Below are 17,456 nucleotides of genomic sequence, written 5' to 3'. Positions count from 1 at the left end.
CCCCGGTCACCCGACCCGCAGGGGGCTTTAAAGTCATGACACAGCGTATGCGTCATTGGTCGGATTGGCACCGACTTTCATGACACATACGCTGTGTCACTGGTCGGGAAGAGGTTAACGGATCTGTTTTCCACAGGTTTAAATGTTAAAAAAACCAGATCTAGTTGAAATTAGTTTTTTTGTTGTTGTTTTTTTAAGATGGACAAAGAAAAAGTGATGTCTGTACAACTTTGTCAACGGATTGCTGATGGATCCGTTCTAACGAAGGATTGCTAGACATGAGAACATAGCCAATTCGTAATCATTTACTAATGGCACTGTCTGTTTCCTGATAAACAATAAGATCAGATGGATTTAAAGCCAACCTATCTGAATCCCCTGACAGCTTGTTGCAAACTTAAAATTGCTATGGATGGATATTGATTTATGTGCCATTTACAGGAACAAACACCACAGACTAGAGATGCTGCCTCTTTGTAGGACTCAAAACACCATGTATTACTTTGCTACCGATTTATTTAAATGGGCACCACATTATACAATCCCAACTCAGCTTGAATTCTTAAATTCAAAATGTCTACCATGGTTCAGAAAAACACAAAAGTGTAGCAAGTTGAGTATGTTGGTGCACTCATATAGCATCACTTACCGTTTTTTTCGGACTATAAGATGCACCAGACCATAAGACACACCCCAAATTTTCAGAAGGAAAACAGGGGGAAAAAAAAATAAAGTGTCAAATGGGAGTCCGCCTCACAGTCCGAATTCAGCACAGGTGAAGGAGTGGTCTAGGCTGGTGCGGAGGTCTCTTAGAAATCCCATCCCAGGCTGGTGCGGCGGGGCTCCGCCGGCATTTTGTGAAAGCCCGGAGGCCCCCGCAGAGCCATTGCTGCGATTTGGTGGCCTCCGGGAAAATGGCCTCCGGGGGCGGCGAATGCTCATAGTCTGATCAAGGCAAACGAGATCTCAATCTGAGCATGTGCCGCCCGTGGGAGCCATTCTCCTGGAGGCAACCGCAATGAGGCAATGGATCTGCAGGAGCCTCCGGGCTGCCACAAAATGCGGCGGAGCCCCCCGCCGCACTACAGAACACGACCGCCGCACCAGCCTGGGAAGGGAGGCTAAATCGCCCTGCAGCGTCGGACTGGGACCGCCGCCACAGTATTTTGTAAGTATATTCTGACTATGAGATGCACCCCCATTTTCTCCAAAAATTTTTGGAGAAAAAAAATGCGTCTTATAGTCCGAAAAATACGGTACATTAGTCTAGGTGACCATTTATTACATCTGCATCTAGAAAGAAAAAATAATGGAACAGACTATCTTTAAGAATAACGGTAAGCAACTACAGAACCTGAGACTCCCTTAGCCATGTTCACGTTTTTTTCTGCACAATCATAATGTATTATGGGTTCTGTACCAAAAAACCCACTCACACAAACAAAACAAAAAATGCAGTATAGTGCTAGTAAATAACGTTTTTCAAAACCCAATCCACACAAACAAAAACGTCCACACAAGTTTGATGGCATTTGAAAATTGACAGTAGGAGTTATATGTCACAGTTATTTTTCTAGAGGCTTACCCTGGGTTTCATTCATTGCAATATGCTACAAGACATATCCAAAACAGACATATTCAAAACAGACACTCTTCCACGTGTGAAACGTAGACTATGGACACCTTCAATAGCACTTTTTTATTACATACAATAAAATAAAAAAGTGTGCTTTGTTTAACTTCTGCAGCTATCTATCACAGTACACAGTCAGGTGCAGAATGCAGTCCATGGTGAAATACATCACTGAATTCGCCTGACAAATTGGGTCTGTAGTAGAGATGAGAAAATAATGTGTTATCTAAGCATGCTCAGGTATTCTGAGTATCTTGGGCGTGCTCGGATAATATGTTCGAGTGCATGTTTTGAAGCCGTTAGACAGCCGATTCCCAGCATATGTTGCGGCAGTCTAACATCCACGAATCAAGCAACCACGAGGATTCGAACATATCATCCGAACACGCCCAGGATACTCGGATAACATGTTAGGCACAGTGCATTAAATTTGTGTTTTCCTTTTCTACAATACAACATATATTACTTACACACACACATACATTTTATATACACATTGTATGGACAAAAGTATTACGACAGCCCATTCGAAACCCATAGTCCTTAATATGGAGTTGGTTCCAACATTCCAGCTATAACAGCTTCCACGTTTCTCGGAAGACTTTCTACGAGATTTTGAAGTGTGACTGTAGAAATTTTTGACCACTGCTAGATCAGACACTGATGTTGGATGAGAGGACCTGGCTCAATCACCTTTCTAGGTTAACACAAATTCAATAGTCTGGAGGTGAGGGCTTTGTATGGGCCAGTCAAGTTCTTCCATTTCAAACTCACCCACACCATGCGTTTCTTGATTTGTGCATAGTCATGTTGGAATATAAAGGGGCCTTTACCAAACTGTTCTCACAAAGTTGGAAGCATTCAATTCCCCAAAATGTATTGGTATGCTGAAGCATCAATGTTTCTCTTTTCTCGAGCCAAGGAGCTTAAGCCAACCCTGGAAAAAACAACTCCATGCTATTATCCCACCAAACTTTACAACCGGTACAATGCAGTCAGACATGCAACGTTCTCCTGAAATTAGCCTAACCCAGACTTGTCCATCCAGAGTTCAGTGGTGTCCACTGCTCCAGATTCTAATGGTGGCGTGCTTTATACCACTCTATCCAACATTTGGTAATATAAACCTTACATGCAACTGCTCCTCAGCAATGGAACAACATGCCATAACGTCTGGCTCATAGTCCATGTGCCGATTTTAATGCCATGTACTATGCTCATAAGCACTTGGTGCCCTCGCTCAAACTTTTCAAGGCCTTCACTACGGGGCTACATTTCTGTGGTTCCTAAACCCTTCTAATTTTCGATAATACCACTCAGTTTATTGCTGAATATTTATTAGGGAAGAAATTTCACAATCTGACTTGTTACAACAGTGGCATCCTGTTATACTATCATGCTCAATACAGTGAGCTCCATTCTTTCACGAATGTTTGTAAAGGCACACCGCATGGCTCGGTGTTTGATGTTATACACCTGTGGCGAAGAGACTAAATGGCAAACCTGAAGTCAATGATTTAGAGGTGTGTCCCAATACTTTTGTCCATGTAGTATACATACACGCAGTCACATTCCACAGAAAAGATTCAGAGAACAAGTACACACAAATTTAACTTAAAAAAAAAAAACAAACAAAAAGTATCTAGTTGGATCACTCCCATATGCACAATACGGCAGTGATGGTCTTAAAAATGAAAAAGTGTAAATAAATATTCCAATCCCTGAGAAAGCTGCCAAAGGATCTGGCAGAAAAATACATGATGGGAAACAGACTGAGCCCCTGCTGATCTGGCGACCATTGACCGCACGTACAGAGCAGTATGTCATGAAGCCACTGGAAGAGACGGAAGGGGGAGCCTTGGAGGACACGTGTACTAAGACTACTATGCAAACGGCTCTCACAAGAAGCCCAAGAGGCATTAGCACATGGAAAAATAATTATTACAAGTTTATGTATGGCATTCCTTATTACAGGTCTTAGACATGAGTCCCAGTGTGTGAATCTCAGGTTCTTTTAGAGTAATAATTCCTGCAGCCATATGCAACAAGGCAATTAACCCCTTCCTGACAAGTGACGTACTATCCCGTCCACGGGCCCCTATGACCGGGGACGGGATAGTACGTCATCGCGATCAGCGGCGCTCACGGGGGGAGCGCTGCTAATCGCAGCCGGGTGTCAGCTGATTATCACAGCTGACACCCGGCACTGTGTGTCAGGGGCGGTCACGGACCGCCCTCTGCACGTTAACCCCTGGCACACTGCGATCAAACAGGATCGCAGTGTACCGGGGGTTTAGGGAAGCATCGGCAAGGAGGGGGCTCCCTCCGTGCTTCCCTGACACCCCCGCGGCAGCGCGATGTGCAGCGCTGCTGCGGGGGCCTCCTTCCCTGCAGGTCCCCGGTTCCAATATGGCGGCGGGGACCTTCGGGGGCCTGCAGGGAGGCGTCTTTCTCAGTGCCTGCTGAGAGCAGGCTATGAGAAAGCCTCCAGCAGTGCCTGCAGATCGCCGATCTGTCACACTGCTGTGCAAGGTGTCAGATCAGCGATCTGACATATTACAATAATGTCCCCCCGGGACAATGTAATGAAGTAAAAAAATAAATAAAAATCGCTAAATGAATAATAATATATATATATATATATATATATATATATATATATATATATATATATATATATATATATATATATATATATATATATATTCCATAATAGTCATTTTTTTGGAAATAAAATAAAAAAAAAAAAAAAAAAAAAAAAAATAAGTGCACATATTTAGTATCACCGCGTCCATAACGACCCGCCCTATCAAACTGTCCCATTAGTTAACCCCTTTAGCGAACCCCTTGAAAAATAAACAAAGCAAAAAACAAAGCTTTGTTTATCATACTGCCGAACAAAAAGTGCAATAACATGCGATCAAAAAGACAGATACAAATAACCATGGTACCGCTGAAAACGTCATCTTGTCCCGCAAAAAAGGAGCCACCATACAGCGTCATCAGCGAATAAAAAAGTTATAGCTTGCAGAATAAAGCGATGCAAAAATAATTATTTTTTATATAAAATTGTTTTTACTGTATAAAAGCGCCAAAACATAAAAAAACGACAAATGAGGTATCGCTGTAATTGTACAGACCCGAAGAATAAAACCGCTTTATCAATTTTACCACAAGTGGAACGGTGTAAACGCACCCCCCCAAAAGAAATTCATAAAACGTTGGTTTTTGTTCATTCTGCGTCCCAAAAATCAGAATAAAAAGCGATTAAAAAATGTCACGTACCTGAAAATGGTACCAATAAAAACGTCAACTCGTCCCGCAAAAAATAAGACCTCACATGACTCGGTGGGTCAAAATACGGAAAAATTATAGCTCTCAATATGTGGTGATGCAAAAAATTATTTTTAGAATAAAAAGCGTCTTTTAGCGTGTGACAGCTGCCAAATATAAAAACCCACCATAAATAGTAAATCAAGCCCCCCTTTATCACCCCCTTAGTTAGGGAGAAATAATAAAATAAAAAATGTATTTATATTTCCATTTTCCCGTTAGGGCTAGGGTTAGGGCTGAGATTAGGGTTAGGATTAAGTTATAATTGGGGGGGGGGGGGTTTCCACTGTTTGGGCACATCAGGGGCTCTCCAAACGCAACATGGCGTCTGATCTCAATTCCAGCCAATTCTGCGTTGAAAAAGTGAAACGTGCTCCTTCCCTTCCAAGCTCTGCCATGCGCCCAAACAGCGTTTTACCCCCACATATGGAGTATCAGCCTAATCAGGACAAATTGCAAAACAACTTTTGGGGTCCAATTTCTCCTGTTACCCTTAGGAAAATAAAAAATTGGGGGCAAAAATATCATTTTTGTGGAAAAAAAAAAATATGATTTTTTTTATTTTCACGCCCGGGCGTTATAAACTTCTGTGAAGCACTTGGGGGTTCAAAGTGCTCACCACACATCTAGATAAGTTCCGTGGGGGGGGTCTAGTTTCCAAAATGGGGTCACTTGTGGGGGGTTTCAACAGTTTAGGCACATCAGAGTTTCTCCAAACGGGACATGATGCCCGCAGACCATTCCATCAAAGTCTGCCTTCCAAAACGTCACTACTTCCCTTCCGAGCCCTGACGTGTGCCCATACAGTAGTTTTCTCCCACATATGGTGTATCAGTGTACTCAGGACAAATTGGACAACAACTTTTGGGGTCCAATTTCTCCTGTTACCCTTGGGAAAATAAAAAAATTGCGGACTAAGGCCATGTGCACACGATGCATTTTTCCTGCGGATCCGCAGCGGATTTTACCGCGCAGAAATGCTGCGGATCCGCAAAGTGATTTACAGTACAATGTAAATCAATTTTTAAAAAAAAACGCTGTGCAGACGCTGAGTTTTTTTCCGCACGGTTTTTGTGCGGTACAAAAAAATGCAGCATGTCACTTCTTTTGTGCGGTTTTCCACCTGCTCCATTCTCCAAATCCGCAGGGGGAAAACTGCAGTGGAAAACCGCACAAAATCCGCAAGAAAACTGCACAAAAACAGGAAGAAATCCGCAGGAAAAATGCAGGTCATTTGACCTGTGGATTTCTTCAAATCTGCGCGGAAAAATCTGCAGGAGGAAAATCCATGTGTGCATTTAGCCTTAAAGTTCATGTTTGTGGAAAAATTATTATTTTGTTCTTTTCACGCCCGGGCGTTAAAAACTTCTGTGAAGCCCTTGGGGGTTCGGAGTGCTCACTACACATCTAGATAAGTTCCTTGGGGGGTCTAGTTTCCAAAATGGGGTCACTTGTGGGGGATTTCCACAGTTTAGGTACATCAGGGGCTTTCCAAATGCGGCATGGCGTCCGATCCCAAATCCAGCCAAAAAAGTCAAATGGCGCTGCTTCCCTTCCGAGCTCTGCCATGCGCCCAAATAGTGGTTTACCCCCACATGTGGGGTATCAGCGTACTCAGGACAAATTGCACAACAACTTTTGGTGTCCTGTTACCCTTGGAAAAATAAAAATTGGGGGTGAAAAAAAAAAATCGTTTTTGTGGAAAAAATATGATTTTTTAATTGTACGGCTGTATGTTATAAACTTCTGTGAAGCCCTTGGGGGTTCAAAGTTCTCACCACATATCTAGATAAGTTCCTTTGGGGGTCTAGTTTCCAAAATGGGGTCACTTGTGGGGGGTTTCCAATGTTTAGGCACATCAGGGGCTCTCCAAACATGACACGGTGTCGATCTGAATTCCTGCCAATTTTGCATTAAAAAGTCAAACGGCGCTCCTTCCCTTCTGAGCTCAGCCATGCGCCAAAACAGTGGTTCCCCCCCACATATCAGGTATCAGCGTACTCAGGACAAACTGCACAATAACTTTTGCAGTCCAATTTCTCCTGTTACCCTTGGTAAAATAAAAAAGATTGGATCTGAAGTATTTTTTTTGTGAAAAAAAAAGTCAATGTTCGTTTTTTTTTAAACATTCAAAAAATTCCTGTGAAGCACCTGAAGGGTTAATAAACTTCTTCAATGTGGTTTTGAGCACCTTCAGGGGTGCAGTTTTTAGAATGGTATCACTTTTGGGTATTTTCTATCATATAGACCCCTCAAAGTGACTTCAAATGTGATGTGGTCCGTAAAAATAAAATGGTGTTGTAAACATGAGAAGTCGCTGGTCAACTTTTAGGCCTTATAACTTCCTAACTAAAAAAAAATTTGGTTCCAAAATTGTGCTGATGTAAACATATGTGAAATGTTATTTATTATGTTTTTTTGTGTGCCATATCTCTGTGATTTAAGGGCATAAAAATTAAAAGTTGGAAAATTGCGACATTTTCAAGATTTTTGCCAAATTTCCGTTTTTTTCACAAATAAATGCAACTTATATGAATGAAATTTTACCACTAACACGAAGTACAATATGTCATGAGAAAACAATGTCAGAATCACCGGGATCCATGGAAGCGTTCCAGAGTTATGACCTCATAAAGGGACAGTGGTCAGAATTGTAAAAATTGGCCCGGTCATGAACGTGCAAACCACCCATGGGGGTTAAAGGTCTTGTTTTTTCACTCTGTTTGGCTCATCTTAATCACTTGTGTCTTTAAACTCGTACAGTTATTATTGGAGAAGTTGTTTGTGTGAAATTTCCAACAACAGTAACTACTATAAATAAGGCCATGTTTCCAAAATATCAAGACAATGAAATATTAATAGTCAGGCAAGGATTCTACATTGTAGACTGTTACCTTAGCTATAACATCAGCCGTTTCACGAAAATCATGGCACCTTCCAACACTAGACCGAGCCAAAAAATCTTCAATCAGTCGCACACCTATGTTGTATCCCCTGAGACAGATAAAAAAGTCAAATGAAGGAGACAAAAGGGAATACTGTGAAGGTAAAAGAACACGTAATCACGCTGAAAGACTTATTAAACCAGACTCCTTTAAATGAAATCTTTGTACAAATAGCTAATAATCTTTTTTTCCCCATACAATCTTGAAATGTCACAGATAATTTGGATGGTAAAGTGAAGCGCAACCTTTTAATACGAGACGATTCATAGAGGTCCAAGTGGTTTTTCTCCTACAATGACTCGGGTCTTCCCTTAGAGGGAGCACAGAAGCTTAGTGATATCCACGCCGCGATATTGCAACACCAAGAAGGAAAAGTTGTGGCTTTATGGAAATCATAGGATCAATAGATATTATAATGATGTGTAAATGCTGAGTAAATGGAATAAAAAAAAAATGTGAGAAGAATGAATAATATATATTATTGCAATTATCAACTAATGACGTCCTAAAAGTGTTAGAAAGAAAACAAGTGCGGAGACCCTGCAGATCATGGTAGCACGTCACTCATGCTTGATACTGAATAAATGGAGATGTTTTGAAAACATGGTTTCCATTTTTTCGTTTCCAAGTCATAAACTTGTCCAGCAATCCTGTAAATTTCACAATTCTACACTTTTTCCTTCTTGGTGATGTCATTTCAGTGTTGAGGCATGCAGTATAAGGGTATGTCTCCACGTTCAGTATTGGCAGCGCTTTAGACGCAGTACATGTCCGCTCCATCCAAAGTGCTGCCGGCTTTTGTACGCGCGGTGATTCCGCATGTGTTCATTGAACCGTTCGGAATCACCGCGTCCTAAACATTGCACTGGTGATATTTATCTTGCGGAGATGGAGCGTCTCTGCAAGATAAAGACATGCTGCAGTCTGGAAAGATGCAGCGCATGTCCGGTTACGCAGGGAAGCTGGAGACGTCCCTGCACGCATAGTGGAGATGGGATTTCATAAAATCCCCTCCACTATGCTGTAAGATCTGGCCGCTGCTGGGTGGACGCTGCGGATGTACGCAGCGTTTACTGACCGTTGGAACTTACCCTAAGAGTCCATTGACTGTCAGTAAATTGTTATTGCCAAAGCTACCACTGTTGCTGGGTGCTGTTACCCAGTCTGTTAGCCATTAACCCCTTAATGACAGGAGCTTTTTTCGGTTTTGCGTTTTCGCTCCCTTTCTTCCCAGAGCCAAAACTTTTTTATTTTTACGTCAATATGGCCGTTTGAGAGGTTATCTTCTGCAGGACGAGTTGTACTTTTGAACGACATCATAGTATGTTGCTTAACAGAAAACGGGAAAAAAATTCCAAGTGCGGTGAAATTGCAAAAAAGTGCAATCCCGCACTTGTTTTTTGTTTGGCTTTTTTACTATGTTCACTAAATGCTAAAACTGACTTGCCATTATGATTCTCCAGGTCATTACGAGTTCATAGACCCCAAACATGTCTAGGTTCTTTTTTTATCTAAGTTGTGAAAAAAAATTCCAAAGTTTGCTAAAAAAAAAAAAAAAATTAAAAAAAAAAAAATTGTGAAATTTTCTGAGAACCGTAGCGTCTCCATTTTTCGTGATCTTGGGTTGGGCGAGTTATTTTTTGCATGCCGAGCTGAAGTTTTTAATTATACCATTTTGATGCAGATATGATCTTTTTATTGCCCGTTATTGCATTTTAATGCAATGTCGCGGCGACCAAAAAAAATGCAATGCTGGAGTTTTGATTTTTTTCTTGCTACGCCGTTTAGCGATCAGGTTAATTTTTTTTTTTTTATTGATAGATCGGGTGATTCTGAACCCGGCGATACCAAATATGTTTATGCTTGATTTTATTTTTATTTTGAATGGGGTGAAATTTGAACTTATGTGTTTTTTTTAATATTTTTTAAAAACTTTTTTTTTTCTTTTTTTTTAAATTTTGGCAGGCTTCAATAGCCTCCATGGGAGGTTAGAAGCTTCTATAGCTTGATCAGCTCTGCTACATAGAGGCGATGCTCAGACGCCTGTATGTAGCAGAATTACTGCATTGCTAAGAGCGTCAACCACAGGGTGGTGCTCACAGCAATCCAGCATCAGCAACCTCTGGTTGTTATGCCAAAGAACCGATGACCCCTGATCACATGACGGGGGTCAGCCGTGCGCGTATTTCCAGCCCGATGGCCGGAAAAGCACGTTAAATGCCGCTGTCAGAGTTTGACAGTGGCATTTAACTAGTTAATAGGCGCGGGTGGCTTGCGATTCCACGCTCACTTATTGCACGCTCATGTCAGCTGTTTAAAACAGCCGACATGTCCTGGCTTTAATGCGGATTCACCACCGGAGCAGACCTCAAAGCGGGGATACTGCCATCGGAAGTACTATTCCGTCCGATGGCATTTAAGTGTTAAAGGGAATCTGTCGCCTGTTTTTTGTTACCTCATCTGAGAGCAGCATAATGTAGTAAAAGGGACCCTGATTTCAACAATGTCTCGCTTAGTTTATTGCGTGCAGCAGGTGTCATACAGAGTTATTAGGTGTGGTATATAGCATAGCTGAGAAAGCTGACCTCACCCACACCATAGCCTTCTGTGTACATTGTCTATTGACAGTAAGCTGGTCATCAGAGAAGTAGGGCGGGGTCAGACCAGGACTTGCAGGAGCACCAGTCCTGGTCAGTGATAATGTCTTGGTGATAAAACAGCACAAAGCTTAATAAATGACATCACTGAAATCTGTGTCTTAGCTGCTACATCATTTCGTCCTCAGATTACATAGCAAAAACCTACAAACAGATTCCCTTTAAAGGGAACCTGTTAGCTCCCCTGACTGACCCTACCCACTACTATAGAGATACACAGGACAATTAATTTATTCCATGAAGCTGTTGGTGTTCTATACTATAACAGTAATTATTCATGAACGTACTTTAATCCTATAAGGTCGCATATGATAATAAAGTAGGACTAGTTCGGTAAAGTGGCTCTTACCTTGGAATAGTCCTGCCTCAGATCTTCTAATCACACCTGGCTGACAGTGATTGACAGCATCTATACACTACATGTTATGGTAGGACCATAATGTAGGCTATCATCAACATCCAGAGAGTTGTGCTTAGAGAATCTGCAGCAGGACTTGTCTGATGAAAGAACTCATTGCCATATTAGCATATGCAACAATGTATGCTGATTTCTGCCAGGGCTATGGAGTCGTTAGTCAAACCTCTGACTACTCAATTTCCAAGACTCCAGACCCCACGGCATGGCCTCACTACTGAGCATGTACATAAGGTGCAGCACCAGCACCGCCTCACTACTGAGCATGTACATAAGGTGCAGCACCGCCTCACTACTGAGCATGTACATAAGGTGCAGCACCGCCTCACTACTGAGCATGTACATAAGGTGCAGCACCGCCTCACTACTGAGCATGTACATAAGGTGCAGCACCGCCTCACTACTGAGCATGTACATAAGGTGCAGCACCGCCTCACTACTGAGCATGTACATAAGGTGCAGCACCAGCCCTGCCTCACTACTGAGCATGTACATAAGGTGCAGCACCAGCACTGCCTCACTACTGAGCATGTACATAAGGTGCAGCACCAGCACTGCCTCACTACTGAGCATGTACATAAAGTGCAGCACCAGCACTGCCTCACTACTGAGCATGTACATAAGGTGCAGCACCAGCACTGCCTCACTACTGAGCATGTACATAAGGTGCAGCACCAGCACTGCCTCACTACTGAGCATGTACATAAGGTGCAGCACCAGCACTGCCTCACTACTGAGCATGTACATAAGGTGCAGCACCAGCACCGCCTCACTACTGAGCATGTACATAAGGTGCAGCACCAGCACTGCCTCACTACTGAGCATGTACATAAGGTGCAGCACTGCCTCACTACTGAGCATGTACATAAGGTGCAGCACCAGCACCGCCTCACTACTGAGCATGTACATAAGGTGCAGCACCAGCACCGCCTCACTACTGAGCATGTACATAAGGTGCAGCACTGCCTCACTACTGAGCATGTACATAAGGTGCAGCACCAGCACCGCCTCACTACTGAGCATGTACATAAGGTGCAGCACCAGCACCGCCTCACTACTGAGCATGTACATAAGGTGCAGCACCAGCACTGCCTCACTACTGAGCATGTACATAAGGTGCAGCACCGCCTCACTACTGAGCATGTACATAAGGTGCAGCACCGCCTCACTACTGAGCATGTACATAAGGTGCAGCACCGCCTCACTACTGAGCATGTACATAAGGTGCAGCACCGCCTCACTACTGAGCATGTACATAAGGTGCAGCACCGCCTCACTACTGAGCATGTACATAAGGTGCAGCACCAGCACTGCCTCACTACTGAGCATGTACATAAGGTGCAGCACCAGCACTGCCTCACTACTGAGCATGTACATAAGGTGCAGCACCAGCACCGCTTCACTACTGAGCATGTACATAAGGTGCAGCACCAGCACAGCCTCACTACTGAGCATGTACATAAGGTGCAGCACCGCCTCACTACTGAGCATGTACATAAAGTGCAGCACCAGCACTGCCTCACTACTGAGCATGTACATAAGGTCCAGCACTGCCTCACTACTGAGCATGTACATAGAATCATAGAATCGTAGAGTTGGAAGGGACCTCCTGGGCCATCTGGTCCAACCCCCTGCTCAAAGCAGGATTCGCTAAATCATCCCAGTCAGATGTCTGTCCAGCCTCTGTTTGAAGACTTCCATTGAAGGAGAACTCACCACTTCTCGTGGCAGCCTGTTCCACTCATTGATCACTCTAACTGTCAAAAAGTTTTTTCTAATATCTAATCTGTGTCTCCTCCCATTCAGTTTCATCCCATTGCTTCTAGTCTTTCCTTGTGCAAATGAGAATAAAGTTGATCCTTCTACAATGTGACAGCCCTTTAGATATTTGTAGACAGCAATTAAGTCTCCTCTCAGTCTTCTCTTTTGCAAACTAAACATTCCCAAATCCTGCAACCTTTCCTCATAAGACAGGGTTTGCAGACCGGTCACCATTCTGGTCGCTCTTTTCTGAACTTGCTCCAGTTTGTTGATGTCTTTTTTAAAATGTGGTGCCCAAAACTGGACACAATATTCCAGATGAGGTCTGGCCAAAGAGGAGTAGAGGGAAATAATGACTTCACGTGATCTAGACTGTATGCTTCTGTTAATACATCCTAGAACTGCATTTGCCTTTTTTGCTGCTGCATCACACTGTTGACTCATATTCAGTCTGTGATCTATTAGTATACCCAAGTCTTTTTCACATGTGCTGTCACTTAGCCCTATTCCTCCCATTCTATATATGCTTTTTTCATTTTTATTGCCCAGATGTAGTACTTTGCATTTCTCCCTGTTAAAAACCATTCTGTTAGTTACTGCCCACTTCTCCAGTTTATTTAAATCTTTTTGAATCCTCTCTCTCTCTTCTCTAGTATTAGCTATCCCTCCTAGCTTTGTGTCATCAGCAAATTTAATCAGTTTACCCTCAATTCCTTCATCTAAATCGTTGATAAAGATGTTGAACAATACAGGGCCCAGGACAGAGCCCTGTGGTACCCCACTTGAGACATTCTTCCAACTGGATGTGCAGCCATTTACGACACTCTTTGGGTCCGATCACTAAGCCAGCTATGAATCCACCTAACAGTTGCCTTGTCCATTCCATACTTTGTCATTTTTTCAATAAGGATTGTATGAGAGACTTTGTCAAATGCTTTGCTGAAGTCAAGATATACTATATCTACAGCATTTCCTTGATCCACCCAATCAGTGATACCGTCATAGAAGGAAATTAAGTTAGTCTGACATGACTTATTAGTTACAAACCCATGCTGACTCTGTTTGATCACTTCATTCTTATCCAGGTATTGACTTACATGTTGTTTAATAATTTGTTCAAAGATCTTTCCTGGTATAGAAGTCAGACTCACCGGCCTATAGTTGCCTGGGTCCACCTTCTTCCCCTTTTTGAAGATAGGAACAACATTTGCTCTTCTCCAGTCTTCTGGCACTTCTCCTGTTCTCCAAGAATTTTCAAAGATTATGGAGAGTGGTTCAGAAATTTCTTCTGCTATCTCCTTCAGTACTCTGGGGTGTAATTCATCTGGACCTGGAGACTTGAATTCATTTAGGTTAGCTAAGTGTTTCCTCACTATCTTTCTGTTTATAGATATCCTGGATTCTTCTATTCCCTTAATAGGACAGTGAATAACAGTTGGTGTTACATTTCCTTTCTGAGAGAAAACAGATGCAAAATAGGAATTTAAAAGTTCAGCCTTCTCAACATCCTGTCTTACCATTTCATCATTTTCATCCTGTAAAAATCCTATAGCATCTTTGACTTTTCTTTTACTTTTGACATATCCCCAAAATCCTTTATTATTGCTTTTGACATCTCTTGCAAGCCTCAATTCATTTTCAGCTTTAGCTAATCTGATTTGTGCCCTGCAGATTCTGCAGACAGCATTATATTCTTCTTTAGATATGCCTCCCTCTTTCCATTTTATAAACATTTTTTTCTTCCTTTTTAGCATGTGCTTAAGTTCTGTGTTCACCCATCCTGGTTTCCTTAAATGCTTCCTATTCTTCCCTCTTTTCGGAATTGTTAACAACTGTGCTTTGAGAATTTCATTTTTCAAGATTTCCCATCCTTCCTGGACATTTTTGTCTTTAAGGATATCCAGCCATTGGATCCCTCCAATTATCTTTCTGAATCCCTTAAAATCTGCCTTTCTGAAATCTAACCTTGACGTCTGAGTCTTCACAGGTTTTCCGCCTCTAGTTATCCAAAATTCTAAAATAGCATGGTCGCTACCTCCTAGGGTTCCAGCCACTTTTACCTCCTCAACCATTTCCTCCCTGTTTATAAGGATTAGATCCAAGGTAGCAGTTCCCCTTGTTTTCTCCCCTACCTTTTGGAAGATAAAGTTGTCAGCAAGAGAGGATAAGAATTTCCTTGACCTGTTAGTTTTGCCTGAGAGAGATTCCCAACAAATGTCTGGATAGTTGAAATCTCCCATGACAACTATGTCATAGTTTTTGGAGAACTTGGCCATTTGATGCATAAAGAGTTCATCCATATCTTCAGCTTGCACAGGCGGCCTGTAGTAAATGCCTACAATGGTGTCCTTTCCATTGTTCTGTCCTTGTATTCTTACCCAAACAGTTTCCACAGAACTCCCAGTCTCTGAAGCTTCAATCTCTGTGCAGATATATGCGTTTCTAACATACAATGCAACACCCCCTCCTCGTTTATCAAGTCTGTTTCTTGCAAATAAGTTGAATCCTTCTAGTCTTGTATTCCAATCATGTGTATCGTCCCACCAAGTTTCAGTGATTCCAATGACATCATATTTCTTTTCCTGTGTTAGTAGTTCCAATTCTCCTTGTTTGTTGCCCATGCTTTGTGCATTAGTATAGAAACATTTTAGTTTGTGATTGGTTTCTCTTTCTCCAATATTTTTATTAATTAGATTCTTTCGTCTTTGTTCTTCCTTTCCACTTCTAATAGCAGAGTTCTCAATAGCATTTGTCAGGTGTATGGCTTTTTCTTTTCTTTTGCTTCCCTTCCCATGTTGTTCTAGTTTAAAGCTCTCCTTACAAGTGTAGCAAGGCGACTTCCAAATACATGCTTTCCAGTCTTCGTAAGGTGCACCCCATCTCTAGCAAGTAGTCCATCGTATAAGTAGTTCACTCCGTGATCCAGAAATCCAAATCGTTGCTGACGGCACCATCGACGTAGCCAGTTGTTCACCTGCAGAATCTTATTCCACCTCCTTGTTCCATGGCCATCCACTGGGAGGATGGAAGAGAAGACCACCTGCGCTCCCAGTTCTTTCACTTTCTTGCCTAAGTCTTCAAAGTCTCTGCAGATGGTTTCCAGGTCGTTTCTTGCGGTGTCATTTGTCCCCACATGTAGTAGCAGGAATGGGTAGTCATCTGTAGGTCTGAAGAGTCCTGATATCCTGTCAGACACATCTTTAATTTTTGCACCTGGAAGACAGCACATTTCTCTTGAAGTTATATCCGGTCTGCAGATAGCGGCCTCTGTTCCTCTCAACAGGGAATCCCCCATGACCACCACTCTCCGTTTCTTCTTCACAACATTTTTCTTTCTCCATCCAGGAGGACTCTGAAGGCGTACAAGGTTGCTGTTTGTTGGCAAAGTCTTATCCTGATGTATTTCTTCATCATTTTCCTGCGTGAGAGCCTGGTACTGGTTTCTGAGCAGTATGGGTGCTGACTGCCTCCTGATCCTCCTGCTTCTCTGGGTCACATGTCTCCATTCCTCTGTTTCTTCAGGTGCAGTTCGAATTTCTTCTCTTTCTGTAACATGAAGAGATAATTCTGCTCTGTCCAAGAACTCTTCACCTTCCTTAATGATCTTCAACGTAGCCAACCTCTCTTCGAGATTTTGCAACTTTTCCTCCAACAGGGACACAAGCTTGCATTTGTGGCATGTGAAGTTTGGCTTTTCCACTGGTAAGTCTGTGAACATGTAGCAAGAAATGCAGCTCACCAAATGGCTCCTGGCCTCTTCCATCTTGAGATTTCTTAAAAACGATGAAAGATGAGCCAAAATTCCGATTTCCTCTTTTCAGCTGCAACGGCCAAAACCCAGTGATCGTTTAGCTCGCGGAGACTCTTCACTTATCCCAGAAGGCACTGGGAATATGCAAATGATCTCCTCAAGACTCTTCCTCCTGGTTTTCCGATTTCTTCTTTTCAGCTGCAACGGCCAAAACCCAGTGATCGTTGAGCTCGCGGAGACTCTTCACTTATCCCAGAAGGCACTGGGAATATGCAAATGATCTCCTCAAGACTCTTCCCCCTGGTTTTCCGATTTCCTCTTTTCAGCTGCAACGGCCAAAACCCAGTGATCGTTGAGCTCGCGGAGACTCTTCACTTATCCCAGAAGGCACTGGGAATATGCAAATGATCTCCTCAAGACTCTTCCTCCTGGTTTTCCGATTTCTTCTTTTCAGCTGCAACGGCCAAAACCCAGTGATCGTTGAGCTCGCGGAGACTCTTCACTTATCCCAGAAGGCACTGGGAATATGCAAATGATCTCCTCAAGACTCTTCCCCCTGGTTTTAAGGTGCAGCACCAGCACCGCCTCACTACTGAGCATGTACATAAGGTCCAGCACTGCCTCACTACTGAGCATGTACATAAGGTGCAGCACCAGCCCTGCCTCACTACTGAGCATGTACATAAGGTGCAGCCCTGCCTCACTACTGAGCATGTACATAAGGTGCAGCACCAGCCCTGCCTCACTACTGAGCATGTACATAAGGTGCAGCACCAGCCCTGCCTCACTACTGAGCATGTACATAAGGTGCAGCACCAGCCCTGCCTCACTACTGAGCATGTACATAAGGTGCAGCACCAGCCCTGCCTCACTACTGAGCATGTACATAAGGTGCAGCACCAGCACTGCCTCACTACTGAGCATGTACATAAGGTGCAGCACCAGCACCGCCTCACTACTG

General features: G+C 42.9%; 1 protein-coding gene across 3 annotated transcripts in view; it reads right to left on the bottom strand.

The window, feature by feature from the left end:
* Positions 1-17,456, bottom strand: part of TRAPPC3 (trafficking protein particle complex subunit 3) — a 36,688-nt gene that overhangs the window by 13,492 nt on the left and 5,740 nt on the right. For all 3 annotated transcript variants that reach the window (XM_073562801.1, XM_073562816.1, XM_073562810.1), the window contains exon 3: positions 7,861-7,960. In XM_073562801.1, coding sequence (XP_073418902.1) covers positions 7,861-7,960 — 100 coding nt within the window. The remainder of the gene's footprint in view (positions 1-7,860; positions 7,961-17,456) is intronic.

This window comes from Dendrobates tinctorius, unplaced genomic scaffold, assembly GCF_039654945.1.
Source record: "Dendrobates tinctorius isolate UK_male_01 unplaced genomic scaffold, ASM3965494v1 ptg000015l, whole genome shotgun sequence".
Lineage (NCBI taxonomy): Eukaryota > Metazoa > Chordata > Amphibia > Anura > Dendrobatidae > Dendrobates > Dendrobates tinctorius.
The sequence above is the reverse complement of the archived record's forward strand: the minus strand, read 5'-3'. Positions and strand labels throughout refer to the sequence as shown.